Here is a 17,434-nt window from a genome sequence, read left to right as displayed (position 1 = left end):
AGGCTCACAGATACGCCTTCCTCCGTGTGGCCAAAGAAGTTCGCGAGTCGGATTCCTCTTAGTTACATTTAGTCCTTGACTCTGTCTTCCTTAACCAACAGTCTTAGACACCTTCTACACTTTCAGGATTAATCTGATACGTCCTCTCCCAAACTTATGTGAAGTACCCACCCCAATCATCTTCACTAACAGAAGAGAACAATGAGTCATCTGCTTTGATTACCTGTGTCCACTACCTAAAACCCCTCCCTTCCTAATAAATGTATCTGTGTCCAAAATAAAAACAAAAAGATAATCATTTAAAAACCTAAGTTCTTCTTTTCATGAACATTTCAGTTCAACCGTCAGGTGGGGCCATACTAGGTAGACGGCTGTGCCGTCAGGGGAGAGGGGAAACCCAAGCAGAGCAAAGAGCATGTCTGTATGACATGTGTGCATGGTGGGGGTGGAGGGAGAAGACCGGTCACCTACAAGGTCACTGAACAATTAAATAAATACAGAAAGATAACGTGAGCCAATTTTTACTTTCAGAGAAGGAAACCACAAATATGAAAAAGGAGAAAACTAGAATGGACCCTATGGTGTTGGCTGAAATTGGGGATTTGATTGTGAATTCATGGTTTTTCAATATGGAAAGATCAACAGGCAAGAGACACAGGCAGAGACGTGAAATTGGGAATTTAATTGGGAACTTATGGTTTTTCAATACGGAAAGATCAACAGTCAAGATACACAGATACAGATGTGAAATTGGGAATTTATGGTTTTTTAATACGGAAAGATCAACAGGCAAGATACACAGGTACAGATGTGAGTATATACCCCCACCCTCCAGCTCTGCTCACCCAGGGGGCTCGAGGACAGAAACATCCTGATAGCAGGGAGCACACCTCTATCAGAGTCTTGCTTTCTAAACATCATTCTCCTCCTCAAAGGAACCAGGTCTCTCTGGAGAAATGGCTGGACCAGAGTGGGGGCAAGGCAAGTACAAAATGAGAAAATGAGCCAGGAGTATCTTGTGGTGCCAGAAAGTAAAGAAACACTCAAGGATGAGGGGACATGTCATAAAGACACAGGCACCAGCTTGAAGGGGTTCCCGCTGGCCAAATCGGGGATCATTTGCACATAAAAAAAGTAAGAATGGCAAGGGATCATAACCCACTGAAAAAAACAAACAAACAAAAAAAACCCTGGAATCCAAACTGAGATTTAGAAAATGAAAAATATTAGAAGTCTGATGAGGAATGGGTGTATTTACAATCTAAAAATAACCTCCACACAAAATACTTATGAATTATACATGAGCAAAAACATAGCGTAAGAGTGAAGAACTCTGGGAGACATCCCCTAAATCAAGTGCTCAAAGATAACAGCACCAGTAATGGGATGTGCAGAAAAGGGTTAACCTAGCGGGCCTCAGACTGTCTTTTCAAAGGTCTGCTTGTGGGGCCCCTGGGTGGCTCAGTTGGTTAAGTGTCCCACTCTGGCTCAAGTCATGATCTCGTGGTTTGGGGGTTCGAGCCCCGCATTGGGCTCTATGCTGACAGCTCAGAGCCTGGAGCCTGCTTCGGATTCTGTGTCTCCCTCTCTCTCTGCCCCTCCCCTGCACATACTCTGTCACCCTCCTGTCTCTCAATAATAAAGAAACGCTTAAAAAAAACACTTCTTTTAGAAAGGTCTGCTTATAAGGGTGATCCTTGGTTAATATATGAGAATTTGGATTTGAGGAGTGTCCCTAAATGATAAGCGTGTCTCAACACGCCTAAATTGTTTGAACAAACAATGTGGCTTATGCTCAACACCTGTTTTCCTTCTGAGAGTCTGGAATTTTGGTACATCCTGGCAGAGGGCGCCTAGCCTTCAGTTTAAAAATTTTTTTTTTTCAACGTTTATTTATTTTGGGGACAGAGAGAGACAGAGCATGAACGGGGGAGGGACAGAGAGAGAGGGAGACACAGAATCGGAAACAGGCTCCAGGCTCTGAGCCATCAGCCCAGAGCCTGACGCGGGGCTCGAACTCACGGACCGCGAGATCGTGACCTGGCTGAAGTCGGACGCTTAACCGACTGTGCCACCCAGGCGCCCCTAGCCTTCAGTTTAAAACACTGGACACTGAGTCTATAATGAGCCTCCCTAGCAGAAAACACTTTTCCCACATCACATTCAATGCTACAGGAGTGAAGTATGCCCACGTGACTCCATGGGACTGGACTCCTGGAAGCTCACCTGGTTTTCTGCTTTGCTGACGTGCTTTGTCACCTTTCCCTGTAATAAGTCAGCTGTGAGCATGACTACATACACGGAGTCCTGTGAGTCCTTCTAGTGAGTGTCCGGCGTGGTCTTAGGGACCCCCACACACCATGTGTCACTTAAGAGGATACAACGGGAAGAAGAGAGCATCACTTCTGGGGGACTCCCACCCAGAATCCATAACCTGAACCTAATCCTAAGAAAACACGAGATGACCCCAAAGAGGGCGGTCTATAAAATAACGAATCGGTAATCTTCAAAACTCTCAAGATTTTTAAAGTCAACAAGAGACTAAAGAACTGTTCCAAATGTAGAGACTAAAGAGACACAAATACTAAATGTAATGTACGTTTCTGGACTGGATCCTTTTTTCCTTAAGGGACATTACCGGGACATCTGCGCTAATAAAATAAGGTCTACGAGAACAGTGGCGTGTCGGTGTGACTTTCCCCGTGTGGGTGAATACGGCCATGGGAAAACCTCCTTGTTGGTAGGAAATGGCCACTCAAGTGTCCAGGATCGTGGGACATCGCACCAGGACCTTATTTTCAAACGATTTAGGGTAAAATAGCATTCTTGGTATGGTTCATACAGCTTTTGTCTTTGAGATTGTTTCAAAGTAAGAAGTAAGGCAACGAGAATGATGATGACGACTCCATTCCCTGACACCGAATCCCAAAGAAGAGAAGGTAAACATCCCATGTGGGAAGAGCAGAAACTCGGGTACAGCTCCCCCTACCTCTCCCCACCAAGGAAAAAGCTACACAGGCAGCAAAGCTTCGAAGTCAAATATTTTAACCGTACTGGTTTAGGATTGTTAAACAAGTGTAGAAAGTGGCCTGAGGGTGGAGAGTGGAATACTGTTGATCTGGCAATAACTTAATGCGTCTTCATTACTCAACGATAACATTCAAAAGTTGTACTCAGTGTAAATTTTCACACATCCCTTTCAGCTAGAAAAGCCCATCGATAACATCCATTGCCAGAGAAATCACTAAAACAGTTTAAAAACTCTAAATTACCGTTTGTGTGCCTCCTGTTTGCTGCGACATTCTTCACAGTAATATTTGTATTCACTGCACAGAGTTTCTGTGTTGCTAAAACCCCTGTGTAAAATTCAAAATAAATTTATTTTGTCTATACCGGAAAACTGTGTGTTTCAAAATATTCTAAACCAAAGACATTCATTAAATGTCAACATAAATACATCTACAATTACCTTAAGCAGTGAGTGATCGATGTGTTTTGTTCCACGTCAACAGAAAGGTCTAAAAAATCTTCATCTTTGCTGCTTATCTGGAAAAACAGGGAATTACCTTTGATTTTTTAAAATATCAGTAAATCACTGCTCTGAAATGATAGAATTAAATTCATTCTATTAGTAGTAGGTATATGAAGAATTCTTTTTCCCCCCAAATTCACAAGAAATCTCCTTGATCTGGATTATCCAACGGGACACTGAGTAAACGACTCTCATCATGTGGACAGGTTAAACAGCAAAGTACATCTGGGACCGATTTCCTTACTGGCAGAGGCGAGGATGTCAAATCCCATCACCTTCCCGAATCTTGGTATTGTTGTCAAGCACGAAACAAACTGCCCATGTACACTGATACTTAAAACACACGCACGCACGCACACACAGGCCAAGACGGAATGAGGATGCTTGGCAAGGGCCTGACGCCCGTGTTGTTTTATCATTCAAGGAAATAATTATAGCCTAAAATGCCAAATTACAATCTTCATTGATGACCTTTTCTAATCCTTCCCTGAAAAAACCTAACGTAAGGTTCTGTTTGAATTATGGCTAAATCATCTGATAAAAAAAATTAGTGCTTATTGGTTTGAACAGGATTAGGGTGGAACTGCAGACGTCGCTCTTCCTAGCTCTTTCCTTCGACGACTCTCTGCCCGGGGTGAGCGTGCAACAGAGCTCTGGCGGAGCCTCGCACCCACCACGGCCGTACCCCCGGGGGGTAAGTGCTCTCCTGCTTCAACGGCGCACCTGTTTCAGGAGCTCGGCATCAGTAACTCGTGATACATCGTGTAGCTGCACGGATTTGGAGCCGCATCTACTATGCCCTTATGCCAACAGGAGTACGTTTTTACCGTGCGCACAAGGTACAGTGACACCGTGAGGTAAGTGATCTGGGTCACAAAAGATTCAGTGAACAAGAAAGAATAAGGAAGATGGCACAGAGAGAGGAAAGGGAACAGAGGTGCTTAAGGAAAAAGAATCAGCTCCGTTTTGGAGGAAGGAGAGGAGGGTGGCACGGGATGGCGTGGCAGAGACAGGCTAACACGCGGCTTTACGTGCAGGCCAAAAAGGAGTGAAGATTTAAGAGCCTGGTGTTTGTCAAAACGAGGTCTGCGGGTTCTCAGGCGCTGCCTCGGCGGTCTTCATTTTACATTTCCATCTTTATGATATAGAAGGAGGCTCTGGATCATCTGGATATATCTGAGTTACTATGTTTGGGTTCACAAGCGTGCTGGTACCAGGCAATCACCGAGTGGGGCACTATTTAACTTGCAAAAGTGTTTGTAAACACGTCTGCTTGTTGTCGGACTCCCATGCTCTAACTCAGGTCACACCCAGGATGTGGGAGACTCAGAGAAGCAGTCTAAGCTGGAGACGTGGGTGGGGAGTCATCAGCACAGGAGGGGAACGAAAACGGACCGCGACCCTCCCGATGCAGAGTGAGAAGCCACCCAAAGTGAAAGCCTGGAGGACACCCACATTTAAAGACTAAACAGAAGAAAAGGAATGAGGCCAAGAAGAAACCATCAGAAGACAGAGTTGTTACAGGGACCCAGCCTCCTAACCAACTGGGGTATCAACAACCGCGTCACCAACACCTGCCACACAAACACTGCCTCCTCCAAGAAGCCCACTCCTACGTGGAGAGGTCAGGTCTCCTTGTTCTCTGACTCGCGCGGGCTCTTGTGCTTACCTGAACCGTAACGTACTGGACCGGAATTGTCTGCCTGTGACCGGTCTGTACTCCTCTACGAGCAGCTGCAGATCAGGATCTCTATGTCTTACTCACCTTCTGCCAACCTCTACCCATCTTCTACCTGGCCCGGCTGGCACTTAAATATTTATGCAAAACTAAAGAAATGATACATATTCACTCTTCAGAAATTCTCAATTTCATCCCTCTAGCTGAGTTTGATAAAGGCCATGGGGTACTGATGACCATTTACTGAATCTGCAAGATAATGACTGGGATTCTGAGGAAATATTCTCAATTCATACCTTTAATTCTTGGGAAACTATCTGCAAATATAGACTGCAGGCCACAGGAGGACCTAGCAAAGAATGGGGGGAAGGATCACTAGCCATCCGTTGCGAATAAAATAAATATTTGAGCAACCAAGGATGGGTGACATCACTTTGTCCTTCAAAAACATCTAATCCTCATCCCCCATTGTCCCCAGTCTACAAAATAAGCTTCCAAGGCCTGGCACCACAGCATCCCAAAGACCTCCACAGGGTCCCAAATCTACTCTGCCAGCTTCACCAAAACTACATTTCCCAACATGCTAAGCAAATTTAACTATCTTCTGTCTTCTTGAAGAGGATGAATCATACAGGTCTTCGAACACAGACCAAATTTCATCACACCAAACACCAACCAACTGCCAAATTCTGATTCAACCCACTCTTCCAATTGAAACACCGCTCAGTCTATTTCCAAAAAGCTTGGAATTCAGCTACAACAGAATTTTTTTTTATAATATGTCTCTATAAAACTCATGTTAAAACCAGTGGAGTTGCTCAGATCGAATAAAGGTGAGTCCTGAGACCAATTCCTGCCATCAAACACTGCCCAGTCAAGCTCTTACTGCAATGGCTACAACAACAAACAGTAATCCTTACTCTAACCCAAAAACACCCACACAGGATGTTAATGCAGTCAAGCATTCAGTTAAACCTCTTTTGCTTGATGTGAAAGAGGTTCACCAATAAAAATGGATTCACAAAAGAGAATTTTATTTATTACAACTGTGTCCTTTCATTAACTAAAATTACACTGTTGACAATGATCGCCCTGCAGAGCTCTGGTTATAGTTAAAAAGATGAACGCATAATCAACAGTCAACAGTCACTCATCTTTATTGGTCAGGGTTCCACTGAAAGAGCCTATCTTTTTATTCATGGTTGAATCAAAAGGATCACTATTTGCTTTAAGAGAAAGAAACCGCACTACTGTTTATATTAGCACCAAAAACAAAACAAAAGACAAAAGAACAACAAAAAACCCCCACACTTAGGTATGTAAAGCTAACAAAGTATGTACAAGATCAACACGAGGACAACGACAAGATGACTTCTTCCATAAGAAAGATGTAAATAAATGTAGAGTCCATGTAAATGGACAGTAAAGACTCAACATTGTCAAGAACTCAGTTCTGCCCAACTTGATCAACAGAGTCAACACAATCCATTCAAAATCACAGCACATTATTTTATGGATAATAAACCAGTTTGTAAATCTTTTATGATTCTACAGTTTACATGGAGAGGCAAGAGGCCCAGAGAAGACAAAGCAATAATCATCACAAGTGGGAGGCAACCTAGACATCCTTCAGCATATGAATGGATAAACTGTGATCTGTCCACACGATGAAACAGAATTCCGTGGTAAAAAGAAACGGGCTGCCAGGCTACAAAAAGACATGGAGACACCTTAGGTACGTATTGCTAAGAGAAAGGAGAAATCTGAAAAGGCCTCACTCATATCTACGATTCCAACTGTACATGTCACCCTGCAAAAGTCAAAACTATGGAGGCAGTAAAATGACCGATGGTTGCCAGGGATTTGGGGAGGAAGGAGGGATGAATCTGTGAAGCACAGAGGATTTTTAGGGCACTGAAACTACTCTGTATCATACTGTAGTGAAAGACACGGGTCATTATACGTATGTCAAAATAAACAGAACCACAGAACAGATGATACCAAGAGTGAACTAAAATATGGACTACAGAATTAGCTGATAATGTACCCCTCAATTACTGGCCCATCAACTGCAACCAATGCACCTCAGTAGTGCAAGATGTTAATAACGGGGAAGTGGAGGAGAGGAGGTATTTGGGAACTTTCTGTACTTTCCACTCAATTCTTCTGAAGTCTATTAATTAAAAAAGAAGAATACAGTTCCTTATTAGCCTCCGCCAGTGTAAGTTTATCTGATCTAGTCAACCAAGGAACTATGTTATTCTTCCAAACATCCATAAAACATCTGATCTTTTCTCGCCGTGGACTCTTTTCCCCTGGACGATGCTCCTCTCCTCTTAAAACTAGTAGTACGACCATCATACTGAAGGCTGAGTCAGGCAAAAATCCTCAGTGGATGCTGGATCCTAGGGGAGATTTTGATGAAGAACAAGGTTATTTGTGTCTCCCCACAGACTGCCCACTAGTTACAAGGGCATAAAGGCTGGTCATCACCAAGCGGAGAAACTGAACAACAATTTGAATGGGAGATCAAAGTTAATTTCCCCATCAAGAGGCAGGTGGGTACTGTGTGCCCAGACAGGATGCCCTGAGAAGGACACAACACTAACTGACCACTCCAGCCAAGAACACACCTGCATCTAATTAGAAGGAAGCATCGGGCAAACTCGGTAAGAGCAATGTTCAACTGTTTTTAAAAAGGAGGCACATCTTCTTTTAAAATGTAAAACAAATGTCATAAAAGACCAAAAACACTATGGGAATGTTCCAGATTAAAGGCGGCTAGAGAAAACATGACCACTATATGAAATGCACACCGCTAGAGCAAACTCTTAACCAGATTCGGTTGCAGGGGCAGAAATGCCGTGAAGGACACCGTTGGCTCAACCGGCAAAACGGAGTAATGGATGCCTGATTAAACAAGAGTCTGATCTTTCATTCCTCAAGTGAGAAATGAGGTAACAAGGTAACGATATAACAAAAGGACTGAGTTATCCGATCCCATGTGGAATCCAGTGGAATTCATTTTTGGGCTTCCTCCCTACTGCTCGTCTTTACAAAGTATCCAGCAAGCGGGTGCCTTCCCCGCGGAGTATAACAAATACGCTTTAGTTTTTATTCCAACAAGACACATAACTGTAGGGAAAGGAAAAACAGACGCATGTGCCTCCCTGACCTGTAAGTTTCTTATGGGCTTGCCTGACACACAGACATAGAATTTCCAGAACCTGGCTCTCTGGCCTCTTCTACTGAAACAGAATCAACCACGGTTGATCCTTGAACAATGCAGAGGGGGGTCAGGGGCACCGAACTCCCCAACCCACACCCCCGCTGCGGTTGAAAATCTGGGCGTAACTTTCGACTCCTCAAAAAGCTAACTACTAACGGCCGGCTGTTGACCAGAAAAGCCTTACCGATAACGTACACACTTGATTAACACACACTTTGTATATGTATCGTGATATCAGTAAAGTAAGCTAGAGAAAAGAAAACGTTACGAAGAAAATACATTTACGGTACTGTATCCAAAAAAAAAAAAAAAAAAATCCGCAAATGGGTGGACCCAGGAAGTTCGACCCCCTAGTGTTCAAGGGTCAACTGTGGTCCGAAACTGCAGGAAGTTACTTTTTCTGTCGTCGCGGGTATTCACTGTTAATAAGCAACATTACGGAAAAAGTGTAGACAGATCCCTTTCAAGTGACAGGTACACCTTTAATCTTCGTTTATCCTACACCTAAGAAATTCCAGCCTCGCGTTCCACTCTCACTCATCCTCCAAAGAACTTTCGGTAAAAAGGAAGTAAATTTGCTCCCTCTAAAATTTTACGATATACTTACGGTTTCACAAGTAAGACATCTGGTTTCATTTGTTAATGTTCCCTGAAAAATCTCATGAACCCACGTTGGGTCTGGTGGGCTGCTGTTATTTTCGCTGTCGATATTACCATTAGGTAAACGGCCATTTTGCTTTTCCTGCTTTCTCTCTTCTTGTAAGATATCAGCAATTGTATTTAGTAGGTAATTTAAGAATTCATGGGCATCTTGTTGCATGTAGTTGTCAAAAAGTTCTAAAACCAAAAATACATTAGGGCATTATTTCAGAATTAGTAACTTCATTAAAACTAGATTTAAAATGAGAATCTCGTGGTCTATCAGAACCAAGCACGAACGTCTGGCATTGTCGGTCATATACAAGAAACAGATGATCTTTCACATACGGAAATAGGACTAAATTTGGAGAAAAGACAGTTGAGATGAGAACTTTCCTTTTAGAGAAACGATACTAACCGATCCATGAGAAACGGGCAAAACCCGCCTTGAACGTTTACATAACATATGGAAGGGCCCAGAAACCGCTGTATTATTCCATGAACATTATGACGTGGCAAGCTGTAAAACCAACACTGGACAACCTCTTGCCAACGGGAAGCCAAATGCTTAAGAACCACACAGAAAGTGTGCTGCAATTCTGAATCACTGGGCTGTGCATCCTCGGGATTCAGTCGGGGGGGGGGGGGGGGGGGGGGCGGCTGGGACCCGGGACTTTTCAAAGGTCCTCCAGGCGAGTCTGAGCTGCAGTCAGGTCCAGGAAACAGTGGTGTCACCAATGACCTATTCGAGCCAGACGGTCCCTAAGGCCCTTCCAAAGGTGACAGGTACCCCGCAGCTATACAAATGAGTAAACGTGATGGAAATACTGCTTTACCCTGCTCTTGACCTGACACAACCTGACACTGAAAGGTAAGGACTTTACAGGCGGTGTCCCACTGGGTCTTTTGAACACCGCTGCGACATCGTTATGGTTATCCTTCAAATGAGGGAAGGGGATCAGAGAGGAAAAGTCACGCTGCTGGGAAATGCAGGCCCAAGATGCAAGCCAGGCAGTCCCGACTCCAGCAGGCGGGGTGACTTAGCCACGCACGGACAGACGGACGCCTGCGGCTTAGTCAAACACGTGCAGGAAGCACCGGGTCAGGAAAATTTTACCTTGATGGATCCTCGAGGAGCATTTAACGAATTCCAGGAAGATTACAGTTAACATATTTTAAATAAAAGAGTATAAATTAGGAAGAAAACTTTGGGAGAGTCTAAGATAAAATAAAATATTCCATTTTAGAAGAGCTATAGTTATAACTGCATAAAGTTAAATTCTCTGGATTAGAAATCATTGAGAAGGTTTACAAAAAACCATAAAACGTAAAAGTTATTAACATCTTCAAAACAGAAAGAGCTTGAGCCAAAGGAAATACAAAGTGTGGAAAGGACTCGGAATCAACAATTTATAGAAGCTAAATTCGAAAGGTGAAGAAACACGCAAAGACGTTCAACCTCATGGTAATCAAAACCGTCTTAATTTTCTGGTCTGTAAAATGGAATACCGTCTTCCTTTGCAAAGTTACTGTACAAACAGAATGGGAACAGGTGAGAATGTTCACTGGGGAGGTATACTCAAAGAAAATAAAACAATGATTTCAATCATGGCATCAGAAAGACCTTTAAAAAGTATCAGATAAGTGTTACAGCTCTTTTAGAATTTGTCTAGCAGGTTTTCCGGTTTTTACCGGAAGACCCCCCCCCAAAAAAATATAAATAAATAAATAAATAAATAAATAAATAAATAAATAGTATCGGATTGAAGGTGCGGTTGCTACAGCAAGACTGTTGGGATTCCTATGACGGTCCTACCACTAATCACATGCATGTCATAGGCAATTTACTTAACCTCTCTTAGATTTCAAGTCAAACACAACAATGTGAAGAATGGGGTGAGGGGCGCCTGGGTGGCTCAGTCGGTTGAGGGTCCGACTTCGGCTCAGGTCACGATCTCGCGGTTTGTGGGTTCGGGCCCCCGCGTCGGGCTCTGGGCCGACAGCTCGGAGCCTGGAGCCTGCTTCGGGTTCTGTGTCTCCCTCTCTCTCTCGGCCCCTCCCCCGCCTGTGCTCTGTCTCTCAAAAACAAATAAATGCAAAAACAAAATTTAAAAAAAAAAAAGGACGTACTAAGAGCCACACAGGAAGTATCCATCTGTTCACGCTTCATTTCTCTGCTGTAAGCTTGCCCTGAGGGACCTGATTAGCCTTAAACAAACCCCTCATGTTCTTTTTCAGAACAGTAACAGCCCTGAGCCCTAAGATACAGTGCACTGGCCTATGTGGACTTAACATCTACTGACGTGTAGTTTGGTGTTCCGAGTGTCCCACGGTCTCTGCCCGCGAGGAAGCCAAGCACTGTGACACCGTCCCCCTCCCCCGCTCCCAGCAGAAGTTCGGCACCACACCCATCACCGTGACACAGCCCCCTCCACCGCAGACCCCCCTGGCCATCTACTCCATCTCTCAGACCAAGCCAAGTCGCGCTCAGAAACCTTGGACGGTTCTGCCTTTGGGCTGGTCTAGGCCAAAGTTGGGAAAACTCAAGTCAATTACCTCTCCCCTTGCCTCTCAATGCGATAATCCTTCATCCCTGAAAATACTACTCCGTCCCCCAACCCTCGGCTCCCATCCTCTGTTACTGTCGTTCATTTACTGTCCCTTATGTCCTTCCTCGACCTTGGGATTTTCTACTTTCTCGACCCTTTTGCTGTTCCCTCCAGGAGCCAGTTTCTGTTCTAAACTTCCCACGTCTTCAACCTTTGGCATTTTTGAGCTCCCTGCTGCCACTTGTAAATTGTCACAGGTCATCTGCATATTAAAAACCCTCGCCCTCAGTCAAAAAAGCTATTAAGATCTGGCCTTAAGCCCCATCCTTCTACGGCCGCCTCCCCCTCCCTCACTGACGGATGGCCTGATTCACGGTGTCTTTGTTCATCCCGACTCCCGCACTAACCCTGACACACTTTCAGTGTCCAGGCAGCTTCCTCAAGTGCACTTGACCCCTTAAAGTTCCCTTTTCATCCCTCACTTACTCATCCATCCCCAGGCCGCAAATCTAGAGCCGCCGAGGTCCACTCAGATAAGAAACAGAAGTAAATTATGCTAGAGTTACTAAGAGGAAGTAAGTAAAAACATTTTATAGACACTGTAAGGACCTAGCAGAGTGAGGTAGGAACAATCACTATGGTGGGTCTCCATACGCTAGGCTCTATGCTGTCATCTAGTCTCTTTTCCACTAAATCAACTATTTTTTACAACCGAAGTTTTAAAGAGTACATTTTTTGCCATAAATATTTAAAATAAACTACAGGGGCACCTGGGTGGCTCAGTCGGTTGAGTGACCCCCTCTTGATTTCAGCTCAGGTCATGATCTCAGGATTGTGGGATCGAGCCCCGCACTGAGCTTCACGCTAAGGCCATGGAGCCTGCTTCAGATATTCTCTCTCTCTCTCTCCCTCTCCCTTCCCCTCTGCCCCCCTGCCCCACTCGCACGCACGCGTGCGCGCACGCTCTCTCTCAAACTAAAAAATAATTCTTACACTACGAAATTAAAGAATACCTACAAAGATCTAAATGAAAAATTTTCTGGCTAAGAAAAATAATAATGAAGTCTTATTTTTTCCTGTTAAAAATTATTTTAGCATCTATGCATGTTTTTAATAATAATTTTTTTTTTTTTTTGTAAAGCAAAATGTGCAAATATTTTTGCTTTTTAAACACTTAAAACATCTTTTTTTGGTTTTGGTTTTTTTTTTTTCTTTTTAACACAGAACAATGACTTCACACTCACAGACATACTTCCACTGACTCGAATGCTCTGGAACTGAGATGTAAAGTAAACCAGAAAATACTCTTTCAGCATTTTGCTGAAATGTTTAAAATAATTTATAGTCCATTTTCCATAAATACAGTATGCTGTATATGCCAGAATCCTGCCATGCCTAAGAGCACCCAATACAACTTTAAAAACATTAACCAGGACCCCCCCCCAAAAAAAAAAAAGAAAAATCAACTAAATGGCCACAGGATAATCCCTGGAAATTGTATTATATTAAATTCCTAAAATCTTGGTTTCCTTATGGTTTGCTTTCTTCTCTGCTAAGTAGCATAATGGGACTTCCAGCTTGTTCTGACAAATTAAAAACAAATTCACTCATTCAGTCAACAAATATTCAGTAAGAACCTACTATGTGCCAGGAACTGGATTATGTGCTGGGAATACAATGGAGAGCAAAAACAAATGGGTTCCCTCCGTCATGGAACCGACAGTCTAGTGGGAGAGACAGACAATTTCATTATTAAATAAATGTATATGGAAAGTACAAACGACTAAAGTCCTAACATAGCTGCAACATTAATGCAAAAAAAAAAAAAATGAAAACTAAACCAACGCTTAAAAAGGTTACATGTTCTTCCTAATTCAGAAATAGCTAGCAGCTTTTATCACACAGAAAATCTTTTGTGCTCCTTCTGAAGAAAAAGGATTAAAATGAATGTGGGAAATTATTTACTCAAACCTACTTAATAGGTGTGACTTCTAATTATTTCCTCACTTAAGGAAGACCAACACTTAAATATATATAGGGGCGCCTGGGTGGCTCAGTCGGTTAAGCGTCCGACTCCTGGCTTTGGCTCAGGTCACGATACTGCAGTTTGTGAGTTCGAGACCCGCGTTGGGCTCCGCGCTCAGAGTGCACAACTTGCTTGGGATTCTCTCTCTCTGCCCCTCCCTCCCTTGCATGCTCTGTCTCTCACTCTCTCAAAATAAATAAGCTTTAAAAAATATACATACAAATATGCATGTATGTTTGCATTAGTATCTCTCCACATCGCCTGAACCACTGCTATGTTCTTACAGGTCTCTCGAGAATAAAGACCACTTCTACCCATTCACTGCTGTATCCCCAGCACTTAGAACAGTGCCTGCCACATATTAGATGTGCTTGACATTTTATGAACGAACGAACGAATGAATGAATGAACGAATGGATGAAAAAAAATGGGGGCTGAAACAGCTAAGATGACAGGAGAGGAATAAATCTGGCCCACAACAACAGTGTGACTATGTAAACTGCTAAGATCCAGCGGGTCTGAGTGCACAGCTACAGGCACCAGCGGATCTGACTTTCAAGCCCAACCTAACTGATCCCCAACTCTTCAGCTGCGTCAATGCTGGCTAGCACAGAATTCGATCACCAGTCTATGTTTCAATTCTTCGAAAATAATAGAGTGCCTACAGGGAGTTAGCGATGTGAAAGAGAGGGCTTCATTTCTTACCCCAGATGACTGCAGTAGCCTCTGGGATGGTCTCCCTGCTCCCACTCAAGCTGCCCCTGCCCACTGACCCACCGCTGTGCCCCCCCCCCCCCCAGCAGCCACAGGGATCTCCTTCTAATGCAGATCAAAACCTATCACCCCCTGCTCAGCACCCCCCCCCCCCCACGGCTTGCCACGACTTTCAAAATAAAACCCAAGCCCCAGGCCCCTCCCTTTTCTATCTTTATCTTACTCCACTCCAGCCACGTTAATTTCCTTGCTTTCCGTCAAGCCCTCAGGGCAACTGCAATTTCTATTCTATCGGGTTGGAACAATTTTGCCCCAGATCTTCCAATGGCTTCTCACTTTAACTCCCTGATCTAACAAAACTTATCAACTCCCTCATTCTCTATCCCCTTTCCCTGTTTTTGTTTTGTTTTGTTTTGTTTTCACAGCGCCAATACATTATATTACATGATTGAGTGCCTTCCCCGTGAGAATGTCAGCTCCTAGTTTCTGGTGCTCTGCAGGAGCTAAATACATAATAGTTAACCAATACAAACATTCAGCTAGTCTCCCATCATCAAAGGTAACACGGTTATGGAGCGAGTGTTAGCCCTGTATCATACCGTAAAAGCACTAAGTGTCACCACTGTATCTATCACACTATAAAAGCACTATGACACAGTTCTCATATGCTATGGTTAGGCAACACGAATTAAAATTTTGAAAACAAAAATCCATTACTGAAGTTAAAACAGATTCTTTCCAAGGGATATCAGAATGATTAGTAATATAAAGCAACAGCGATTAGCACAATATTGAGCTGGTATCTACTGAAAATACAAAACCTTAAGTTTACAGCATAACATGGAAGAAAAGGGATTTAAGAACAACAGTCCAGGAGTGCCTGGGTGGCTCAGTTGGGTGAGCATCCAACTCTTGATTTCAGTTCAGGTCTTGAATGCTGTGGGATCAAGCCCCACGTCAGGCTCCCTGCGCTGTGTGTGGAGCCTGCTTAAGATATTCATTCTCTCCCTCTCTCCCTCTCTCCCCACCCCCCCTTCCGCCTCTCTCCCCCACATGTGCTAAAATTTAAAAAAAAAAAGGAACAAGAGTCCAACAGTGAAAGTTAGTGGTAATTCTGAAACGGGCAGCATCCACCGTTCCAGAGATTAAAAACAACTAGGGGCGCCTGGGTGGCACAGTCGGTTAGGCGTCCGACTTCAGCCAGGTCACGATCTCGCGGTCCGTGAGTTCGAGCCCCGCGTCGGGCTCTGGGCTGATGGCTCAGAGCCTGGAGCCTGTTTCCGATGCTGTGTCTCCCTCTCTCTCTGCCCCTCCCCCGTTCATGCTCTGTCTCTATCTGTCCCATAAATAAATAAAAACGTTGAAAAAAAAAAAAATTTTAAAAAACAACTAGCAGACGATCTCAGGAGGGTGTATACAATTAAATCCTCTGTATTTTTTTTTAATTTATTTTTTAATGTTTATTTTTGAGAGAGAGACAGAGTGGGAGTTGGGAAAGGCCAGAGAGAGAGGGAGACAGAATCCGAAGCTGGTTCCAGGCTCCAAGCTGACTGTCAGCACAGAGCCCGATGCAGGCTCGAACCCACGAACCGTGAGATCACGCCCTGAACCGAAGTCGGACGCTTAACCGACTGAGCCACCCAGGTGCGCCTGAATCCTCTTTAATTTGTATGTTCCTCTTCTCCTTTACACAATTATCAGGAAAAGAATCGAAAGGCAAAACCGTATTTCAAAACATACAGAAGCCAGCAACATCGAATAATAAACATGCTTTTCCATTCCATATTGTTCCTGAGGTATAGAGAAATGAAACAAAACTACGAATAGGTAAGTTTGGAATACTCATTCTGCAATCAGTTTCATTCAACAAAGTAAGTCTACGGTGCACCAATTTACTCTGCCTAAACATATAAAAACTTTCAGAAAACACCGAATTATTAAAAAATAATAAACACTCTAAAAACATCCCAGCTTTGACAAACAAATACATAAATCCACACACACCTTTCCAAACACAGTAACTTGAGCTCCGTGCTTAGGAGTGAATCTGAACTTAACAAGTCACTGCACACTTAACAATCACGTTAAGGACTGCATGCGTGTGCCCCCACCAAAATTCGTATGTTGAGACCCTAACCCCCAAAGCGATGCTATTTGGAAATGGGGCCGTTGGAAGGACTTTCAGATCTTGAGGGCTGGGACCAGCACCCTCGTAAGAAGAGAGAGGAGCGAGTTTGCTTCTCTCTCTCCACCGTGTGGGGGACACAGCAAAAAGGCAGCCGCCTACAAACCAGGAAAAGGGCCGACATCACACGGGGAAGCTGCCAGCATGTTACCCTTGAACTTCGCAGCCTCCAGAACGGTGAGAAATAGGTATCTATTGTTTAAGCCACCCAATCCACGGTATTTTTGTTACGGCAGCCCCAACTAAGAGCACAGACAATACACTGAACGATAATGTCAAGAAAAATATACTATTCAGTGAAAAAGGAAAATAACGTGTATTCTGTGTGAGTTTCAGCTTTCTGATGTTGTACGTTTCTAAAATGCTAACAAAATCACTGAAAGGATGGCATGTTCAATTACCATGCACTTGAATTTTCTACCAGGACAAAATTTCTGAACTTTCATACCAGTACAGACAAAAAAGACAAAGAGGACTTGAATCACTCAGCCATTCTCTAACGGAGTTGTTTGCGGTGTCCTTAAAAACAGAAGACACTCTACAATTCTGTAATTTGAGAAAAGTAAAGATGTTTGGCTTTCATAGGGGAAACACTTAAAAAGATTTATTTTTGTGAGCGACGGTTCCACCGCTCTGTATCTGTATTTGGAGGAAATAAAATCTTTTAACACCTGAATCAGACTCAAGAACAATAAATAGCCTATTGTCACGTTATTTCAGCGTCTTCTTGTGTTTTGGGAAACTAGATTTGACCCACGAGGCCTATCTCAATTCATGGGATAATGAATGGTGTCAGCTCAGTTAAGGACAGGATTATTCAGTAGTATGTTTAATAACCAATCTTCAAGACTTCTCAAATCTTATCTCTTATCTTTCGATAAG

At 43.5% G+C, this 17,434-nt stretch overlaps 1 protein-coding gene and 1 non-coding gene across 2 annotated transcripts in view; one reads left to right on the top strand and one right to left on the bottom strand.

The window, feature by feature from the left end:
• USP12 (ubiquitin specific peptidase 12) overlaps positions 1 to 17,434 on the bottom strand; it is a 105,855-nt gene that overhangs the window by 17,045 nt on the left and 71,376 nt on the right. The window contains exons 4-6 of the mRNA XM_086714772.1: positions 9,047 to 9,276; positions 3,470 to 3,546; positions 3,273 to 3,356 (exon numbers count right to left, since the gene is read on the bottom strand). Coding sequence (XP_086570898.1) covers positions 3,273 to 3,356; positions 3,470 to 3,546; positions 9,047 to 9,276 — 391 coding nt within the window. The remainder of the gene's footprint in view (positions 1 to 3,272; positions 3,357 to 3,469; positions 3,547 to 9,046; positions 9,277 to 17,434) is intronic.
• On the top strand, positions 10,721 to 10,782 carry LOC112861863 (U7 small nuclear RNA). Its single transcript, XR_003223739.1, has one exon. It is a non-coding gene; the product is annotated as a U7 small nuclear RNA (small nuclear RNA).

The sequence above is a fragment of the Puma concolor genome, chromosome A1 (genome assembly GCF_028749965.1).
Source record: "Puma concolor isolate L17-30 chromosome A1, mPumCon1.1.hap2, whole genome shotgun sequence".
In the NCBI taxonomy this organism is placed as follows: Eukaryota; Metazoa; Chordata; class Mammalia; order Carnivora; family Felidae; genus Puma; species Puma concolor.
This window is presented reverse-complemented; position numbering and strand designations above follow the sequence as displayed.